At 50.4% G+C, this 17,064-nt stretch overlaps 1 protein-coding gene across 2 annotated transcripts in view; it reads left to right on the top strand.

The window, feature by feature from the left end:
• Positions 1-15,695, top strand: part of dcaf15 (DDB1 and CUL4 associated factor 15) — a 32,999-nt gene extending 17,304 nt beyond the window's left edge. For both annotated transcript variants that reach the window (XM_070867172.1, XM_070867171.1), the window contains exons 8-13: positions 3,085-3,173; positions 6,482-6,610; positions 10,180-10,262; positions 13,273-13,377; positions 13,476-13,591; positions 14,863-15,695. In XM_070867172.1, coding sequence (XP_070723273.1) covers positions 3,085-3,173; positions 6,482-6,610; positions 10,180-10,262; positions 13,273-13,377; positions 13,476-13,591; positions 14,863-14,918 — 578 coding nt within the window. In that variant the 3' untranslated portion in view covers positions 14,919-15,695. The remainder of the gene's footprint in view (positions 1-3,084; positions 3,174-6,481; positions 6,611-10,179; positions 10,263-13,272; positions 13,378-13,475; positions 13,592-14,862) is intronic.
• Positions 15,696-17,064: the final 1,369 nt, after the last annotated feature.

Genomic DNA, 17,064 nt, shown 5'->3' with positions numbered 1-17,064 from the left:
CGCCAACAAGAGCACTCCTGCTGCACCAGCAGCGTTGGGAAGGCCACTTCAAGGAACGGCGCGAGCTGGTGCAGGAGGGCGCCGGCCACGAAGAGGGACGCCATCAACGTCCCGGTCGGTGATTGGAGCGTGGGCAGACACAGCAGGAGCGGCGAGAGACTGGAGGAATGTGATCGGGGCCCAGGAGAGACGTGAGTTCGGGGCCCAGGAGAGACGTGAGTTCGGGGCCCAGGAGAGACGTGAGTTCGGGGCCCAGGGCCCCTGGGGCAGCACGGGGCCCAGCCCACACTGTGCGATATGTGTGCGCGCACTGGGTCCGTGTAGCAGAGCTGGTCTCCAGTCGTCCTGGTTAACCCTTGCCACTGGACCAAGACCTAGCTCTGTCAAGCCCGTGTGTGGCTGGTGTGCAACGGTCACCCCACGTTAAAAAAATCCACCCACAGGCATCTTCCACCCTTCAGGATGTAGTTCGGGATCCGGAATATTAGGTCCTTCATTGAAACACCTGTGAACTCATCCCTTTTTGGCGTGGAAGCAAGTCATCCTCGCTTCGAGGGACTGCCTACGATGATGACTCTTGAGTGAGGTTGTCCATTTAATGTTGAGTTAGGGACACTTTTGTGCCCGTCAGAAACCGTGCTGAGACGAGCCAAACCCATTTAATGTTGGATCTTTACAGCCAAGAGACGCTCATCTTGCCACACTGAGCTAAATTTGTATCCAGGTTTGAAGATTTAACGGCCAGTATCTCACCCAGAGTTTGTCGTCATCTTTTTTCGCCCAAACCAGGTCGTCAGCCAGTTGCTAAAGGTATCTAAGAGACACCTGATTCTGCATGCTGTGGATCGATTTTCCCCTCTCCTCCACACACGTCCAATCCTCCTTTGGGTGACCTCGACCCCACCCCCAAATCCCACCAGTCTCCGGGAATGGAATCGTCTCTTCCTGATCCCCATTCATGTCTTTGCCCAGAGTTCCTTTGCAACAAAGCTGAGCTTAGAGGGTCTGAATCGCTGCCCCTTCGCACTGTCGTTCCTGCCCCACCGTAATCCTGCAGAGAAGCCCCAAGCTGACGTTCTGACCGTGAAGCACGTGGATAGCTGGTGCCACTTGGAAACGCCTCTTGGCTGCGACGCTCCTTGCTGGGACACCCGACTCACTGCCTGTCGATTGGCCTTTTGGAAATCCCTGCACACAACATTCCTTTCAAACCAGAAAAGGGAGTTAATGCATGTTTGTAAATCATATCGTAGCGCGCAGCACCTCGAAGGTTATTGTCTTATAGAGCGAGAATATGTTTTATTAAGGGGACGGCAGTCTGCTTGAAAATACAGAGCAAGTTTATAAAGTTTACTGTGACGGTGAAGTTTGAGGCGAGCTTGGTCCTTTGCTGCAAGTTGAGATGTACCTTCTGACTGTTTATCAAAGAATCGGTTATCGAGCTTGTCCCTAACGATACATGTTTGGTGTATCTGTGAGGTACAGTTTTGTGTTATTTTGTAAGAGCCCCTACGAGTTGCTTCACAAATGGTCTTGGCAGTTTCAGAAGTTGCATTGTATCGAATGCTTGTTTCTACGTGAGGAACATGGGAAGGCCATTCGGCCCAACAAGCCTATCCCCTTGGCAAAATACTGCCGATGCTGGAATTCTGAAATATAAAGAGAATGCGCTGGAAATACTCAGCGGGTCAGGCAGCATCTGTGGCGAGAGAAACCGAGCTAATGTTTCAGGTCTGTCACATTCTCGCTACACAGATGCTGCCCGAGTATTTCCAGCATTTTCTGTTTATAAATCTATCTTTTTTTTTTTGGTTGGTCTCAACTCCACTTTCCCCGCCACATCTCCCAATCCCACCTGCCTCCAGATACAAAATAAGTCGTTTCCTGATCCCGTTAATGCCATGCTGATTTTCCCTGCTAACTTATTCAGCTACAGTTTGTCGTAACTCTGCCTGAATTTCTTGTTTCCTCTTGGTTTTTAAGTCACTCTCCCCCCCCCCCCCCTCAGTTAGTGTGATTTGGAGCGCTGTCGCCATTAAATGTCAGTGCTGCCATGACAATGGGGAGCTGTTAAATCGGTGGGCGGGTAAACCACGCAGGTCTGCCGTCTATTAACTACAGGCAGATTCTCACCTCCACGTCTGACTGGACGAGCACCACGCTCTCACTGGTGCCCGTGCTCAACATGCAGTCACTCCCGTCGGGGTATGGTTGGAGGAGTGGGTACAGTGGGGGAGGGGGTACAGTGGGATGGGGAGAGGGTACAGCGGGGGGGAGAGGGAAGGGTGCAGTGGGGGAGGGGAGGAGGTACAGTGGGGGAGTGGGTATAGTGGGGGGGGCACAGTGGGGGAAGGGGAGTGGGTACAGTGGGGGAGGAGGTGCAGTGGGGGAGTGGGTATAGTGTGGGGGGGATACAGTGGGGGAAGGGGAGTGGGTATAGTGGGGGGGGGTACATTGGGGGAGGAGTGGGTACAGTGGGGGAGGAGGTGCAGTGGGGGGGTACAGTGGGGGAGGGATAGTGGGTACAGTGAGGGAGGGGGTGCAGTGGGAGAGGGGAGGGGGGTACAGTGGGGGAGGGGGGTACAGTGGGGGAGGAGGTGCAGTGGGAGAGGGGAGGGGGGTACAGTGGGGGAGGGGGTGCAGGGGGAGGGGGGTACAGTGGGGAGGAGGTGCAGTGGGAGAGGGGAGGGGGGTACAGTGGGGGAGGGGGTACAGTGGGGGAGGGGGGTACAGTGGGGGAGGGGGGTACAGTGGGGGAGGAGGTGCAGTGGGGAGGAGGTGCAGTGGGGGAGGGATAGTGGGTACAGTGGGGGAGGGGGGTGCAGTGGGGGAGGGGGTACAGTGGGGGAGGGATAGTGGGTACAGTGGGGGAAGGGATGGAGTGGGTACAGTGGGGGGGGGGGGTATGGTGGGTAGGGAGCGGGTATTTTGAATGGCTATCTCCTGTTATTTACAAAGAGTTCCCCTCATGATGCGACTGAGGGTCTAGAAATGCTTGTTTCATCGTACAACTGTTGCCAGCTGATTTGCTGCTAAGACAAGGGCTTATTGATGGGAGACTAAACCAGATCTCGTTTCTAACAGGATATGATGATAAGATCTCGCTGCCTTTTGTAGTGACTGACTTGAGGGGAAGGAATCTGAAACCTTTTAAAGAAACCGCTTCATATCAGGTAACATAACCGGTGCGCACCGTAGCCCAAGTGCGCCATGACCCCCCCCCACTCCAAGGGGTAAAAACCTGCCAGTGTGGCACCCCCCCTCCGGGCTACCGACAGCCACGAGGATTCAACGACTGCACGGTGTAGCAGCCCGACGTGATGTCACTGATTGTAACATTGTGGGGTGCAATATTGAACTGTAAACAGAGCCCAGTGGGACACACTGGTAGAAAGAATGAGGAGAGAACATATAAACTAAAGGGTACAATCCTAAAGGAGGTACATGGACACAGAGATCTGGGGGTATATGTGCATAGATCGTTGACAGGTTGCGAAAGCAGTTTCAAAGGCTTACGGGATCCTGGGCTTCATAAATAGAGGTACAGAGTATAAAAGCAAGGGAGTTATGATGAACCTGTATAAAACACTGGTTCGGCCACAACTGGAGTGTTGTGTCCAATTCTGGGCACCACACTTTAGGCGGGATGTGAAGGCCTTAGAGAGGGTGCAGCAAAGATTTACGAGAATGGTTCCAGGGACGAGGGACTTCAGTGACCGGGATAGACTGGAGAAGCCGGGGTTGTTCTCCTTGGAGCAGAGAAGGTTGAGAGGAGATTTGATCGAGGTGTTCAAAATCACGAGGGGTCTGGACCGAGTAGGTCGAGAGAAACTGTTCCCATTGGTGGAGGGGTCGGGACCAGAGGACACAGATTTAAGGCGATTGGCAGAAGAACCAAAGGTGACACGAGGAAAAACATTTTTCCCGCAGCGTGTGGTTAGGATCTGGAATGCGCTGCCTGAGAGGGTGGTGGAGGCAGACTCAATCGTGGCTTTCAAAAGGGAGTTGGTTAAGTGCCTGAAGGACAAAGAATGTGCAGGGTTACGGGGAAAGGGCGGGGGAGTGGGACTGGCTGAGAGTCTGCACGGGCTCGACGGGCCGCATGGTCTTGGAAACATAGAAATTTACAGCGCAGAAGGAGGCCATTTCGGCCCATCATGTCCACGCCGGCCGACAAAGAGCCGCACGGCCCTTGGTCAGCAGTCCTGAAGGTTACGCACAAACTGACGGAAAGGCAAAGAGCACCCAGCCCAACCAGCCCGCCTCGTACAACTGTGACATCCCTTATACTGAAACATTCTACACTCCACGCCAACCGGAGCCTTGTGATCTCCTGGGAGAGGCAAAAACCAGATTAAAAACCCAGGCCAATTCAGGGTTAGGGTTAAACCCAGTCCTTCTTCCATGCTGTCACCATTGATAAGTTTATAGCTTTAATCTTTTCAAATTTGAGTTCTGACTGGAGAGGGTCTCTGGAGCTGTGAACACGATGCCTCCAGGCCCGTCAGGGATGCTGGTGGGAATGAAAGTTGAAGCATCGCAGAATACAGACGTGTCTTTTATCTTTGGTGCTTTTCTTTTGTAAATCCCTGAAGTACCAACACGCGAATACGCCTCGCAGCGAAACTGCATCATAAGATGCAGAGCTCCAGTAACTCGATTCTCCCGTGACTGCCTATTTCTGGCTCAACAATGTCAGAGCTCGGGATTTATTTTTCCTCCCTTGGAGAACAATAGCTGCCGGCATATTGGGATAATTTGGGTTTGTGATGATAAACTGGTAAATATGCAGTGACAATGGGGCACGGTTACATCGGAATTCTGGGAGTGGAACATTTTTTGGGAAATCTGTTCATGCCGACGGTGCAGCTTGTGTTGTTTGTTCTTTGCATGAATTATGGATGATAAAGGTAAACTGTATTGTAAGTAAACTGTATTGTAGCATAGAATACCCACAGATAGGACAATGTTCCCTCTAAGCTGTGCGACAACTTCGTATTTTTCTTCCGTTGCCTTTGGTTCTTTTGCCAATCATCTAGGGGAATCGAGGGATATGGCGATCGGGCGGGAAAGTGGAGTTGAGGTCGAAGATCAGCCGTGATCTCATTGAATGGCGGAGCGGCTTCGAGGGGCCGAATGGCCGACTCCTGCTCCTGATTCTCATGTTCTTGTGTCCCACGCAGGCCGCTCACTGGCTTCTCCGTTGTAAATACCGCTCACGCTGGGAAATTTAAAGGGAACATATGCTAAAAGAAACGGTCAGCGCAGAACAAAGCGCAGCTTACAGGGAACATTGATACAGGATTGGTGGAGCAGGTTTGGGAAGACTTGATGGTCCACGGGATAAGACACAGAGCCCTACAGATCACATTGAGTCAGAAGGTCGTGGGTTCAAGTCCCACTCCAGAGACTCGGGCACAAAAATCTAGTACATTACTGAGAGAGTGCTGCACTGTCAGAGGTGCCATCTTTTGGATGAGACGTTAAACCGATCTCTTCCCTCTCAAGTATGCATAAAAGATCCCACAGCACTATTTCAAAGAAGAGCAGGGGCGTTCGCCCTGATGTCTTGGGCCAATATTTATCCCTCAACTGACATCATTAAACAGATTTTCTGGTCATTGTCAGATTGCTGTTTGTGGGAGCTTGCGTAAATTGGCTGCCTTGTTTCCTATGTTTTTGGACACGAAGGGAATCGAGGGATACGGGGATAGGGCGGGAAAGTGGAGTTGAGGTGGGAGATCAGCCAGGAACTAATGAATGGCGAGGCAGTCTTGAGGGGCTAAACTCTCCGACTCCTCTTCAAAATAGTGCCCTGGGATCTTTTACATCCACCTGAAAGGACGGACAGGGCCTCGGTTAAACGTCACATCCAAAAGACGGGACCTCCAACAGAGCAGTGCCCCCTCAGTACTGCCTCTCCGACAACGCAGTGCTCCCACAGTACTGCCCCTCCGACAGCGCGCCGCTCCCTCAGTACTGCCCCTCCGACAGTGCGCCGCTCCCTCAGTACTGCCCCTCCGACAGTGCGGCACTCCCTCAGTACTGCCACTTCCGACAGTGCGGCGCTCCCTCTGTACTGCCCCTCCGACAGTGCAGCGCTCCCTCTGTACTGCCCCTCCGACAGTGCGGCGCTCCCTCTGTACTGCCCCTCCGACAGCGCGGCGCTCCCTCGGTACTGCACTGGGAGTGTCGGCCTCGAGTTTTGTGCTCCAGTGGGACTTGAACCACAACCTACTGACTCAGGCGAGGGTGCTACCCACTGAGTGTCGGCCGACACAGTTTGATACGTATGTGCTCTGATAAGTGCTGCGCAATTGAAGTAAATTAAGAGGATGGGTTTAAGCGTTGCTCAAACCGTTTGCAATTTTCCATGAGAAAAGGTGCAATGGGACATGTGGCTGAGGGAGATATGTGACGTCCTTTGCCTGGACTTTGTGTCCCACTTGCAACCCATCTCCTGCATCTTGTCCATCTCTAGGGCAAGTACCTGACTGTGGAGCAGCTGACCCTCGACTTCGAATACGTCATTAATGAGGTTATCAGGAATGATGCATCCTGGTCACCCCGCTACTGTTCCTTCAGTGACTATGATATTGTGATTCTGGAGGTGAGTGGATTTAGACTGAACCGAGGATGTGTTTCAGGCAGCCTGGCAGTGGGTTCCGGGACGTGGCTTCACAGTGATTCATGTGATACTTCAGGGAGCAAGTCCATATATTGCCCCCATCATGGGGGCACTCGGTCTGTGTCAAGTTAGTTGGCCCAAGTGAGGAGCAAAGTAGAGGCTGATTAACATTGCCAATAAAATTGTGTAGATGTCTGGTCGCCATATTATAACAAGGATACAGAGGCGCTGGAGAGGGTGCAGAGAAGATTTACAAGGATGATACCAGAAATGCGAGGGCACACATATCAGGAAAGGATGAACAGGCTGGGTCTCTTTTCTCCTGAAAAGAGAAGGCTGAGGGGTGACCTAATGGAGGTTTTTAAAATGATGAAAGGTTTTGACAGAGTGGATACAGAGAGAATGTTTCCAGTTGTGGGGAAGAGCATAACTAGAGGCCATCAATATAAGATAGTCACCCGGAAATCCAATGGGGAATTCAGGAGAAACTTCTTCACCCAGAGAGGGGTGAGAATGTGGAACTCGCTGCCACAGGGAGGGGTTGAGGCGAATAGTATCGATGTATTTAAGGGGAGGCTGGACAAGCGTATGGGGGAGAAGGGAATAGAGGGTTATGCTGATAGATTTAGATGAGGAAAGACGGGAGGAGGCTCGAGTGGAGCATAAACGCCGGCACGGACTGGTTGGGCCGAATGGCCTGTTTCTGAGCCATGTATCCCGTGTAATAAATTAGAACTGGTTTCTTTTCTGGAGACGATGAAACTGTCGTAGGATAAATTTGGGATAGAGAGATTGCTGAGACTATAACATCACTGGTCAGCAGTTCTATTTTGTTTCAAGGGATGTTGGAAATGGAAAGTTTCTGTTCAAGCCCCGGTTTATTATTTCTGTTTTGTTTTAAACAGCAATGTCTTCCCTGCACCACACACGATCTGTGTCACTGTCAGACCAGACCCACTCTGATACTGCCCATAAAGGGGAGTCTGAGAGCGGCCGAGAGTGATTGAGATTCCAGTTTTTTCCTTGATATGGGGGAGGCTGGCAGGTTTCTGCTGACTTATTCCCTGCCTAATCCTCTCTACCTCTCTTTCCTCCTTTAAGATGCTCCTTAAAACTGACCTCTTTGACCAAGCTTTTGGTCACCTGCCCTAATTTCTCCTTATGTGGCTCTGTGTCAAATTTTTTATCTCATAGTACTCCTGTGAAGCGCCTTGGGGTGTTTCGTTATGTTAAAGGCGCTATATAAATACAAGTTGTTATTGCCTTGGACTTTCAGGAGCTCGATGTAAGAGCACATGGATTTTTAGGAACAGACAAAAGATTGAAGCCTAACGAGCCCCCAACTGTTTCCCACAGATCACCCCACCTTTCATCACCCTCTTAACATAGCTCTCATAGAATCATAGAAATTTACAACACGGAAGGGGGCCATTCAGCCCATCGTGTCCGCACCGGTCGACCAAGAGCTATCCAATCTAATCCCACTTTCCAGCTCTTGGTCTGTGACCCTGTAGGTTACGGCACTTCAAGTGCACATCCAAGTACTTTTTAATAAAATGTGGTGAGGGTTTCTGCCTCCACCACCCTTTCAGGCAGTGAGTGCCAGACCCCCACCACCCTCTGGGTGCAAAAAGTTCTCGACTCCCCTCTGATCCTTCGACCAATGACTTTATATCTGTGCCTTTGGTTATTGATCTTTCTCTCCGTATAAACACATCAAATTGTCCCTTGGGCACCTTCCGGGAGTACTAGGGGACCGAGGGTCTAGTGAGAAGGAGGAACTGAAGGATATCCTTATTGGGCAGGAAATTGTGTTGGAGAAATTGATGGGTTGAAGGCCGATAAATCCCCGGGGCCTGATAACCTGCATCCCAGAATACTTAAGGAAGTGGCCCTAGAAATAGTGGCTGCATTGGTGATCATTTTCCAACAGTCTATCGACTCTGGATCAGTTCCTATGGACTGGAGGGTAGCTAATGTAACACCACTTTTTTAAAAAGGAGGGAGAGAGAAAACGGGTAATTATAGACCGGTTAGCCTGACATCAGTAGTGGGAAAAATGTTGGAATCAATCATTAAAGATGAAATAACAGCGTATTTGGAAAGCAGTGACAGGATCGATCCAATTCAACATGGATTTATGAAAGGGAAATCATGCTTGACAAATCTTCTGGAATTTTGAGGATGTAACTAGTAGAATGAACAAGGGAGACCCAGTGGATGTGGTGTATTTGGACTTTCAAAAGGCTTTTGACAAGGTCCCACACAAGAGATTGATATGCAAAATTAAAGCACATGGTATTGGGGGTAATAGAGAATGTGGATAGAGAACTGGTTGGCAGAGAGTTGGGATAAACGGTTCCTTTTCAGAATGGCAGGCAGTGACTAGTGGGGTGCCGCAGGGCTCAGTGCTGGGACCCCAGCTATTTACAATGTACATTAATGATTTGGATGAAGGAATTGAGTGTAGTATCTCCAAGTTTGCAGATGACACTAAACTGGGTGGCGGTGTGAGCTGTGAGGAGGACGTTAAGAGGCTGCAGGGTGACTTGGACAGGTTAGGTGAGTGGGCAAATGCATAGCAGATGCAGTATAATGTGGATAAATGTGAGGTTATCCACTTTGGGGGCAAAAACACAAAGGCAGAATATTATCTGAATGGCGGCAGATTAGGAAAAGGGTGGGTGCAACGAGACCTGGGTGTCATGGTTCATCAGTCATTGAAAGTTGGCATACAGGTACAGCAGGCGGTGAAGAAGGCAAATGGTATGTTGGCCTTCATAGCTAAGGGATTTGAGTATAGGAGCAAGGAGGTGTTACTGCAGTTGTACAGGGCCTTAGTGAGGCCTCACCTGGAATATTGTCTTCAGTTTTGATCTCCTAATCTAAGGAAGGACATTCTTGCTATTGGGGGAGTGCAGGGAAGGTTCACCAGACTGATTCCCGGGATGGCTGGACTGACATATGAGGAGAGACTGGGTCAACCGGGGCTTTATTCACTGGAGTTTAGAAGGATTAGAGGGGATCTCATAGAAACATATAAAATTCTGACGGAACTGGACAGCTTAGATGCGGGAAGAATGTTCCCGATGTTGGGGAAGTCCAGAACCAGGGGACACAGTCTAAGGATAAGGGGTAAGCCATTTAGGACCGAGATGAGGAGAGACTTCTTCACCCAGAGAGTTGTTAACCTGTGGAATTCTCTATCGCAGAGAGTTGTTGATGCCAGTTCATTGGATATATCCAAGAGGGAGTTAGATGTGGCCCTTACGGCTAAAGGAAGGGATCAGGGGGTATGGAGACAAAGCCGAAAGGGGTACTGAGGGAATGATCAGCCATGATCGTATTGAATGGTGGTGCAGGCTCGAAGGGCTGACTCCTGCACCTATTTTCTATGTTTCTGTGCTGTCTGCTCAAAGGCCTCGTGTGGTGTGTGGGAAATTGTGGGCGTAAAGCCTCTGATTGTACTTTCAGCGCGGTTCACCCTTGCTCCCTTGGCTTTCGGGGCTGTGATTAACTGCCTTACCATCGTGATCTGTCTTTGCTTCTAGGTCTGCCCTATAACCAACCATGTCATCATTAACATCGGACTGCTGCTCTTGGCCTACCCTTCAGATGAAGAAGGACAAGTAAGGTAAGGGGAAAGTGTGTGCAGCGCGGTAATCAAACTGTTGACCTGATGGGTCGGAGGCAACACTCAACATCATCCATTCGACCGTCATTGGAAACCTGCCCTTTGTTCCATTCGGGGATTGAACAAGTAGATTCGCACACTGACCTTCCACCCCGAGGATCTGGGCCCAGCCCAGGCTGAGGAGATGCACGTCTCCTCGCTGTCTTGCCTTTAAGGGTGCAATGTGAGCTGGGTTTGGTGGTTCTCGGTCCGTTTCATCCCGGCCCCTGCCTGTAACGTTACAGTCTACTCCGTTCGCCATCGGCTGCCGTTAACTTGCTCGGCTCTGGCTCGGAGCGACCATGGGGACTGCCGGGCTCAGGAATGGAAATGCTGCGCGGGTGCTGACAGGGCTGGACCTGGGGCACGTTGGGGGAGAGACAGAGCTGGACCTGGGGCACGTTGGGGGAGAGACAGAGCTGGACCTGGGGCACGTTGGGGGAGAGACAGAGCTGGACCTGGGGCACGTTGGGGGAGAGTTGGGGCTGGACCTGGGGCACGTTGGGGGAGAGACAGAGCTGGACCTGGGGCACGTTGGGGGAGAGACAGAGCTGGACCTGGGGCACGTTGGGGGAGAGACAGAGCTGGACCTGGGGCACGTTGGGGGAGAGTTGGGGCTGGATCTGGGGCACGTTGGGGGAGAGTTGGGGCTGGACCTGGGGCACGTTGGGGGAGAGTTGGGGCCGTTTCACTCCATTCTTCGGCTGCCTGTGTCGTACTTGACCGAAGAATCCTCAATGCTGGCTTTGGAGCTTTGAGTTGGGAGATTTTCTTTTCCCGGCACAATCATTCTTCGACTTGAGGAGCACAAATGATCCCCACTCATTTTCTGAGGGTCCTTTTTAGCATAACCAGGGTTTAAAACACTTTGTATCACTGGCTTGTCTTTTCAGCCATTCCCTCGTAACTTAGGTTATGGATCAATATAAATGTGAACTTGGAGCTCGTGTGGTGTCTGTTTATGTGTGTGTGAGGTGTCTGTGTGTGTGAGGTGTCTGTGTGTGTGAGGTGTCTGTGTGTGTGAGGTGTCTGTGTGTGTGAGGTGTCTGTGTGTGTGAGGTGTCTGTGTGTGTGAGGTGTCTGTGTGTGTGAGGTGTGTGTGTGTGTGAGGTGTGTGTGTGTGTGTGAGGTGTGTGTGTGTGTGTGAGGTGTGTGTGTGTGTGTGAGGTGTGTGTGTGTGTGAGGTGTCTGTGTGTGTGAGGTGTCTGTGTGTGTGAGGTGTCTGTGTGTGTGAGGTGTCTGTGTGTGTGAGGTGTCTGTGTGTGTGAGGTGTCTGTGTGTGTGAGGTGTCTGTGTGTGTGAGGTGTCTGTGTGTGTGAGGTGTCTGTGTGTGTGAGGTGTCTGTGTGTGTGAGGTGTCTGTGTGTGTGAGGTGTGTGTGTGTGTGAGGTGTGTGTGTGTGTGAGGTGTGTGTGTGTGTGAGGTGTGTGTGTGTGTGTGAGGTGTGTGTGTGTGTGAGGTGTGTGTGTGTGTGAGGTGTGTGTGTGTGTGTGAGGTGTGTGTGTGTGTGTGAGGTGTGTGTGTGTGTGTGAGGTGTGTGTGTGTGTGTGAGGTGTGTGTGTGTGTGAGAGGTGTGTGTGTGAGAGGTGTGTGTCTGTTTGTGTGTGAGGTGTGTGTCTGTTTGTGTGTGAGGTGTGTGTGTGTGTGTGAGCTTCTCCCTCTTGAATTGTGCAGCTCGTGTAAGGGGGAGTGGGTATCAGTGTGGCTCCATAATATTTTATGTCTCATTGAAAAATGAACAAAAAGTTTTAAGATGTGACTATGATCACATCACGATGCTTCGTGTGCATGTGTGTATAGCTGCTATTCACTACTGCAGTGTGCTGCCTACACCTCTTCACCATGGCACATACTGAGACAGGAAAAACTTGGGGTTGAATTTTAGGGAGCTGTGGCATTGGGAATGGCCCACGTTTAGACATGGTTACCATAGGAACTCTCTGCTGGTGATATACTCTGCCCACAATGTTATAGACTGCATTCACTTATTGAGGATCCACTATGCTGTTAACATAGAGTAACAACTGCATGCATTAATCTTGCGGCTTTAACCTAGTAACATGGCGTTTCACGAGCGCAATTGTCAGACAAAACTTGACACTGAGCCACAGAAGGAGATACAAGGACAGGTGACCAAAAGCTTGATCAAAGAAGTAGGTTTTAAGGAGTGTCTTAAAGGAGGAAAGAGAGGTAGAGAGTCAGATTAGGGAGGGAATTCCAGAGCTTAGGCCTCTGAAGCGATTAAAACCGGGGATGTTCAATAGGCCAGAATTGGAGGAGCACAGAGATCTTGGAGGGTTGGAGGAGGTTACAGAGATAGGGAGGTTGCACGATTAGTCTGCGTGTGAAAATCCCACCATCTGCACAAAGTCGCGGCTATTCCTGTGAACGAGAATGAATGGACATGCTAAATTTATCTTAACCACCTGATTACAGCACAGTTCATAATTCTGGAGTGAGAAATGGTCATTTGACTCACCAAGCCCACTCCTTTCACAGACCAAGCATACTGTACCACATCCATTTCATCGCCTCAAGGAAACGTCCACATAAATATTCCCCGGGCTCAAACGAATATCGAGCAGAAGCTCTCTGCCATTCGGCCCATCGTGCCTGTGCCGGCTCTTTGAAAGAGCTAGCCGACTAGTCCCACTCCCCCCTGCTCTTTCCCCATAGCCCTGCAAATATTTCCTCCTCGAGTATCCAATTCCCTTTTTGAAAGTTACCATTGAATCTGCTTTCACCGCCCTTTCAGGGAGTTGATTCCAGAACGCTCTAGTTCTCTAATCTGAAATATTCAACGTGCTACTGCTCCCTCACAGTATGTCACTGCCTCTACGAGCACAGCAATCGTTGTGTGCGCTACTGGCTCTTTGTTTTTCTGACTGTGTGCCTCCCCCTATAACCAATCCCGTGTTAGTAAGCTGTTCTGTGTATGTAGCTGTGAAACTCTCTTACTGGTTGTTTTTCAGACCCAAGACATATCATACTTGTTTGAAGGGCGCATGGAACCTAAACACTGGCATCTTTGCAACTGTGGGAGTTGGAGATTTGACTGCTGTACAGGGGCAAACAAGGTGGGTTAAATGGTGCTTTTCTCCCCGGTACCACCTGGCGCTTTCGAAATGGAGATTTCGGCTGACGTTTGCTTCTCTTTCCAATCCTTTTTTTCCAGTGGCAGCGTTTGGAGTACCTTCCGTAAGAGCTGTGTCGACGTGGCCATGAGGTGGCTGGTTCCCGAGAGTACTTTCCGCAACGTCAACCGCATGACAAACGAAGCTCTGCATAAAGGTGTGGGCCGAGGGTGCGCGTGGCCCGAACGCGCGTGTAAGCTCATTGCAGCACAGTTGGTGCACGTGGTCCAGTCTGGGGCCACTTGCAGCCTTTCCTTCCCTCCCCTTGCCCAGTGTCTCACAGCAGGCACGCAGCTCCACATGCCTCCCTTCGTGGTTTGCCTGGCAATGGGACAGTGACTGTGCTGGCAGTCAGTGCTGTTTCTCTCTCTCTCTGGCTCTCCAACCGAGGAAGGTGAGGGAGTGCGAGTCGGAGTGAAGGAACCCCCGTTATAATAGAAGCACTGTGCCTGTAGCTTTCATTTTGCCCTTCCCTTTGGGGAAAGTGCCTGGTCTTCACTTACAACTCTAAATGAGGAGAAACTTCTTCACTCAGAGTTGTGAACCTGTGGAATTCTCTACCACAGAAAGTTGTTGATGCCAGTTCATTGGATATATTCAGAAGGGAGTTAGATATGGCCCTTACGGCTAAAGGGATCAAGGGGTATGGTGAGAAAGCAGGAAAGGGGTAATGAGGTGAATGATCAGCCATGATCTTAGTGAATGGTGGTGCAGGCTCAAAGAGCCGAATGGCCTACTCCTGCACCTATTTTCTATGTTTAAATATATTCAATGACCCAGCCTCCACAGCTCTCTGGGTGGAGATAGTCAGATTTTTTGAGCGATAAGGGAATAAAGGGTTATGGGGAGCGGGCAGGGAAGTGGAGCCGAGTCCATGATCGGATCAGCCATTAAAAAGCGGAGCAGGCTCGAGGGGCCAAATGGCCGACTCCTGCTCCTGTTTCTTATGTTCTACAGTCAGTGCGGGCAATCTAGGCAGACCCATGTCCTGTCACTCTCTGCTGCCGTCTATTGCCATGTTGCTCAGTGTGCTTCCCCCACCCCCCTGCCAAGCATGATTCTTTCAGTTAGTGGCCCTGGACAAAAAGTTAATGAGCGACACCGTTTTAGAGTGTGAGAAGCCCCACCCGAGCTGCTGTGAGGTTGTTTTGCAGGCCTGCGCAGTGATGTGGTGCCCCGGGTCCAGTGGGATGTGGATGGATAATCACACGTCCCTTCAAAATGTCAGCGAGGCGTGTTAAACTATTGCAGTCGCTGACAGTACTGTCCGTGTTGCCTTTCGCTCTCACTGGCTGCTGGTGAGCAAGAGATTAACCTCGTGGTGTCGGGTTTGGTCGAGGGGATCTGTATTGAGATCCCGGCCTCAGCACTGTGGCGAGCGAGGATGGGAAGGAGGCGGTTTAATGTGAACGTTGGCTCTTGTTCCAGGTCGCTCGCTGAAACGCCTGGCCGACAGTGGGCGCAGCATGTGGATTGTACTGTAGCGGTGCCTCTGGCCACCGTTCGTTTTACCAGCGGTTTATAAAGGGAAGAATGAAGAGCCCGGGATTTTCGAGAACAAAGTCGGCTGCAAACGGCATCGGTGATGTCAAAACATTTTTATTTTTTTTTTAAAAAGCTACCTCTTCTTCATTCAGTTTTTTTGTTTCAATCATTCCTTCTCTGGCCGATAAATAAGGCCAAGGCCCTTGGAGGTTTTAAGAAAAGAACATTGTAAAAGTTTAAAATCTTCCAAGTGTTTGCAGGAATTTCGAACATTTTTGTTCTTCTGAGGGTGGTACTTATCTCACAAGTGCTGACATGCCCCCTCAGCAAAGTTTAAAGTCTTTGGTGTCTGTATTACCTCAGCATCTAACTTAGGACTTTGTTAGTTTGTGTTTTATGAATGTCTTTGGAAGTCTCCAGGCCACTTGACTGAAGAGTGCTCCATCTTTTTTTATTAAAGTAGTTTACGTAATTTAACACTACTTAGGATCTAGTTTGAAAGTGCAAAGAGCTGGTTACATTCCTTCCTTGAATCCTCCTCCCAGTTGATTTTTTTCCTGGCTATGAACTGGACGTCAGGTAAACTCTGCGTGGCGAACTGACCATTCTCCCTCCGTGAAATGGACTCCTGCAACAATTGTTCGGTTGGACATGTTTCCTGGTTACAGAATTGCAGGTGGTGAGTGGTGTTAACAGTGTTCCATGTTAAGTGATTGCGGAGTATGAATGTGTTGCTCTTTTGCGAATTTCAATAAAATATACAGAGGAGCTTGGTGTGAAGAGTGTTCTGTAGAGAGGTGTAAAGGGGAGCATCAACACTGGCTCCGTTCTGAAGATTGGCCCAAGAGACAGGCCGACTGAAAGAACCAGGCGCTAAAGGTTGGCGTTACATGGAATGTGCGGCACAGAAACAGGCCAAACCCGCGACCTCTACCCCCTAGAAGGACAAGGGCAGCAGGCGCACGGGAACACCACCACCTCCACGTTCCCCTCCCAGTCACACACCATCCTGACTGGGAAATATATCGGCCGTTCCTTCATCGTCATTGGGTCAGAATCCTGGAACTCCCTCCCTAACAGCACTGTGGGAGCACCTTCACCACACGGACTGCAGCGGTTCAAGAAGGCATAAAGGATCTCACGGCACTTTTTGAAGAAGGGCAGGGGAGTTCTCCCCAGTGTCCTGGGGCCAATATTTATCCCTCAATCAACATAAACATGATCTGGCCATTATCATAGTGCTGTGTGTGGGAGCTTGCAGTGCTCAAATTGGCTGCCCCGTTTCCCACATTACAACAGTGACTACACTTCAAGTACTTTATTGGCTGTAAAGTGTTTTGAGACGTCCGGTGCTCGTGAAAGTCGCTATATAAATGCAAGTCCTGCCACATTCCGTTAGTGAACCACTCTGGGTTTTTCAGTCATCAACAGTTGATTGATTTTGGGATCTCCAAATCTGCTGTGGAGGGTTGACTTGCTTCTGATCTTCAGGCGTGTCATTTCAGAGCCACCCTGACCCCCACAGCGCCTCGTCCTACGTCCCCTAGTTGCTCGTTGGGCAAGGGATGAGCTTGGATTTGAGCCTTTGCTAGCTGGGTGGCCAGGTCTAGCAGAGTAACACAAAGCAGCAGGGTGAGCGGTGCAACACATACACAACCAAACGTGGGGACTGCCTTGCCACCCTCCCTCCTGATCACAGCATGGACACAGAACCGGTTCAATGGTGTACCGGTTCAATGGTGTACCAGTTGGAGGTCTAGGTCTTCAGCACCAGCTACGTGCCTCTCTCGAGTCCAATCTCTCAGTCCCATTCCCCCCACCCTTTTAGAAAGACTATCAGGGCAGCGTAATAGGCATTTTTATGTATCTATCCCTTTTTTATCTCTTTCCCATAGCAGCTGATAATTATTCTGCCGTTCACATCCTATCTAGACTCATCTTTTGTTTCCTTACTTGTTCCATCATCCCTTTTGTCTCCTAAATCTCTCCTGCCTATCACTGACCTTCCCTTTTGTTCTTTCTCCCCTGCCCCAGCACTTAAGAATCTGTTACATCACGAACTTTTCCAGTTCTGACAAAGGGTCACAGACCCAAAACATAAGAAATAGGAGCAGGAGTAGGCCATACGGCCCCTCGAGCCTGCCA

The sequence above is a fragment of the Pristiophorus japonicus genome, chromosome 24, assembly GCF_044704955.1.
Source record: "Pristiophorus japonicus isolate sPriJap1 chromosome 24, sPriJap1.hap1, whole genome shotgun sequence".
Classification (NCBI taxonomy): domain Eukaryota; kingdom Metazoa; phylum Chordata; class Chondrichthyes; family Pristiophoridae; genus Pristiophorus; species Pristiophorus japonicus.
The sequence above is the reverse complement of the archived record's forward strand: the minus strand, read 5'-3'. Positions and strand labels throughout refer to the sequence as shown.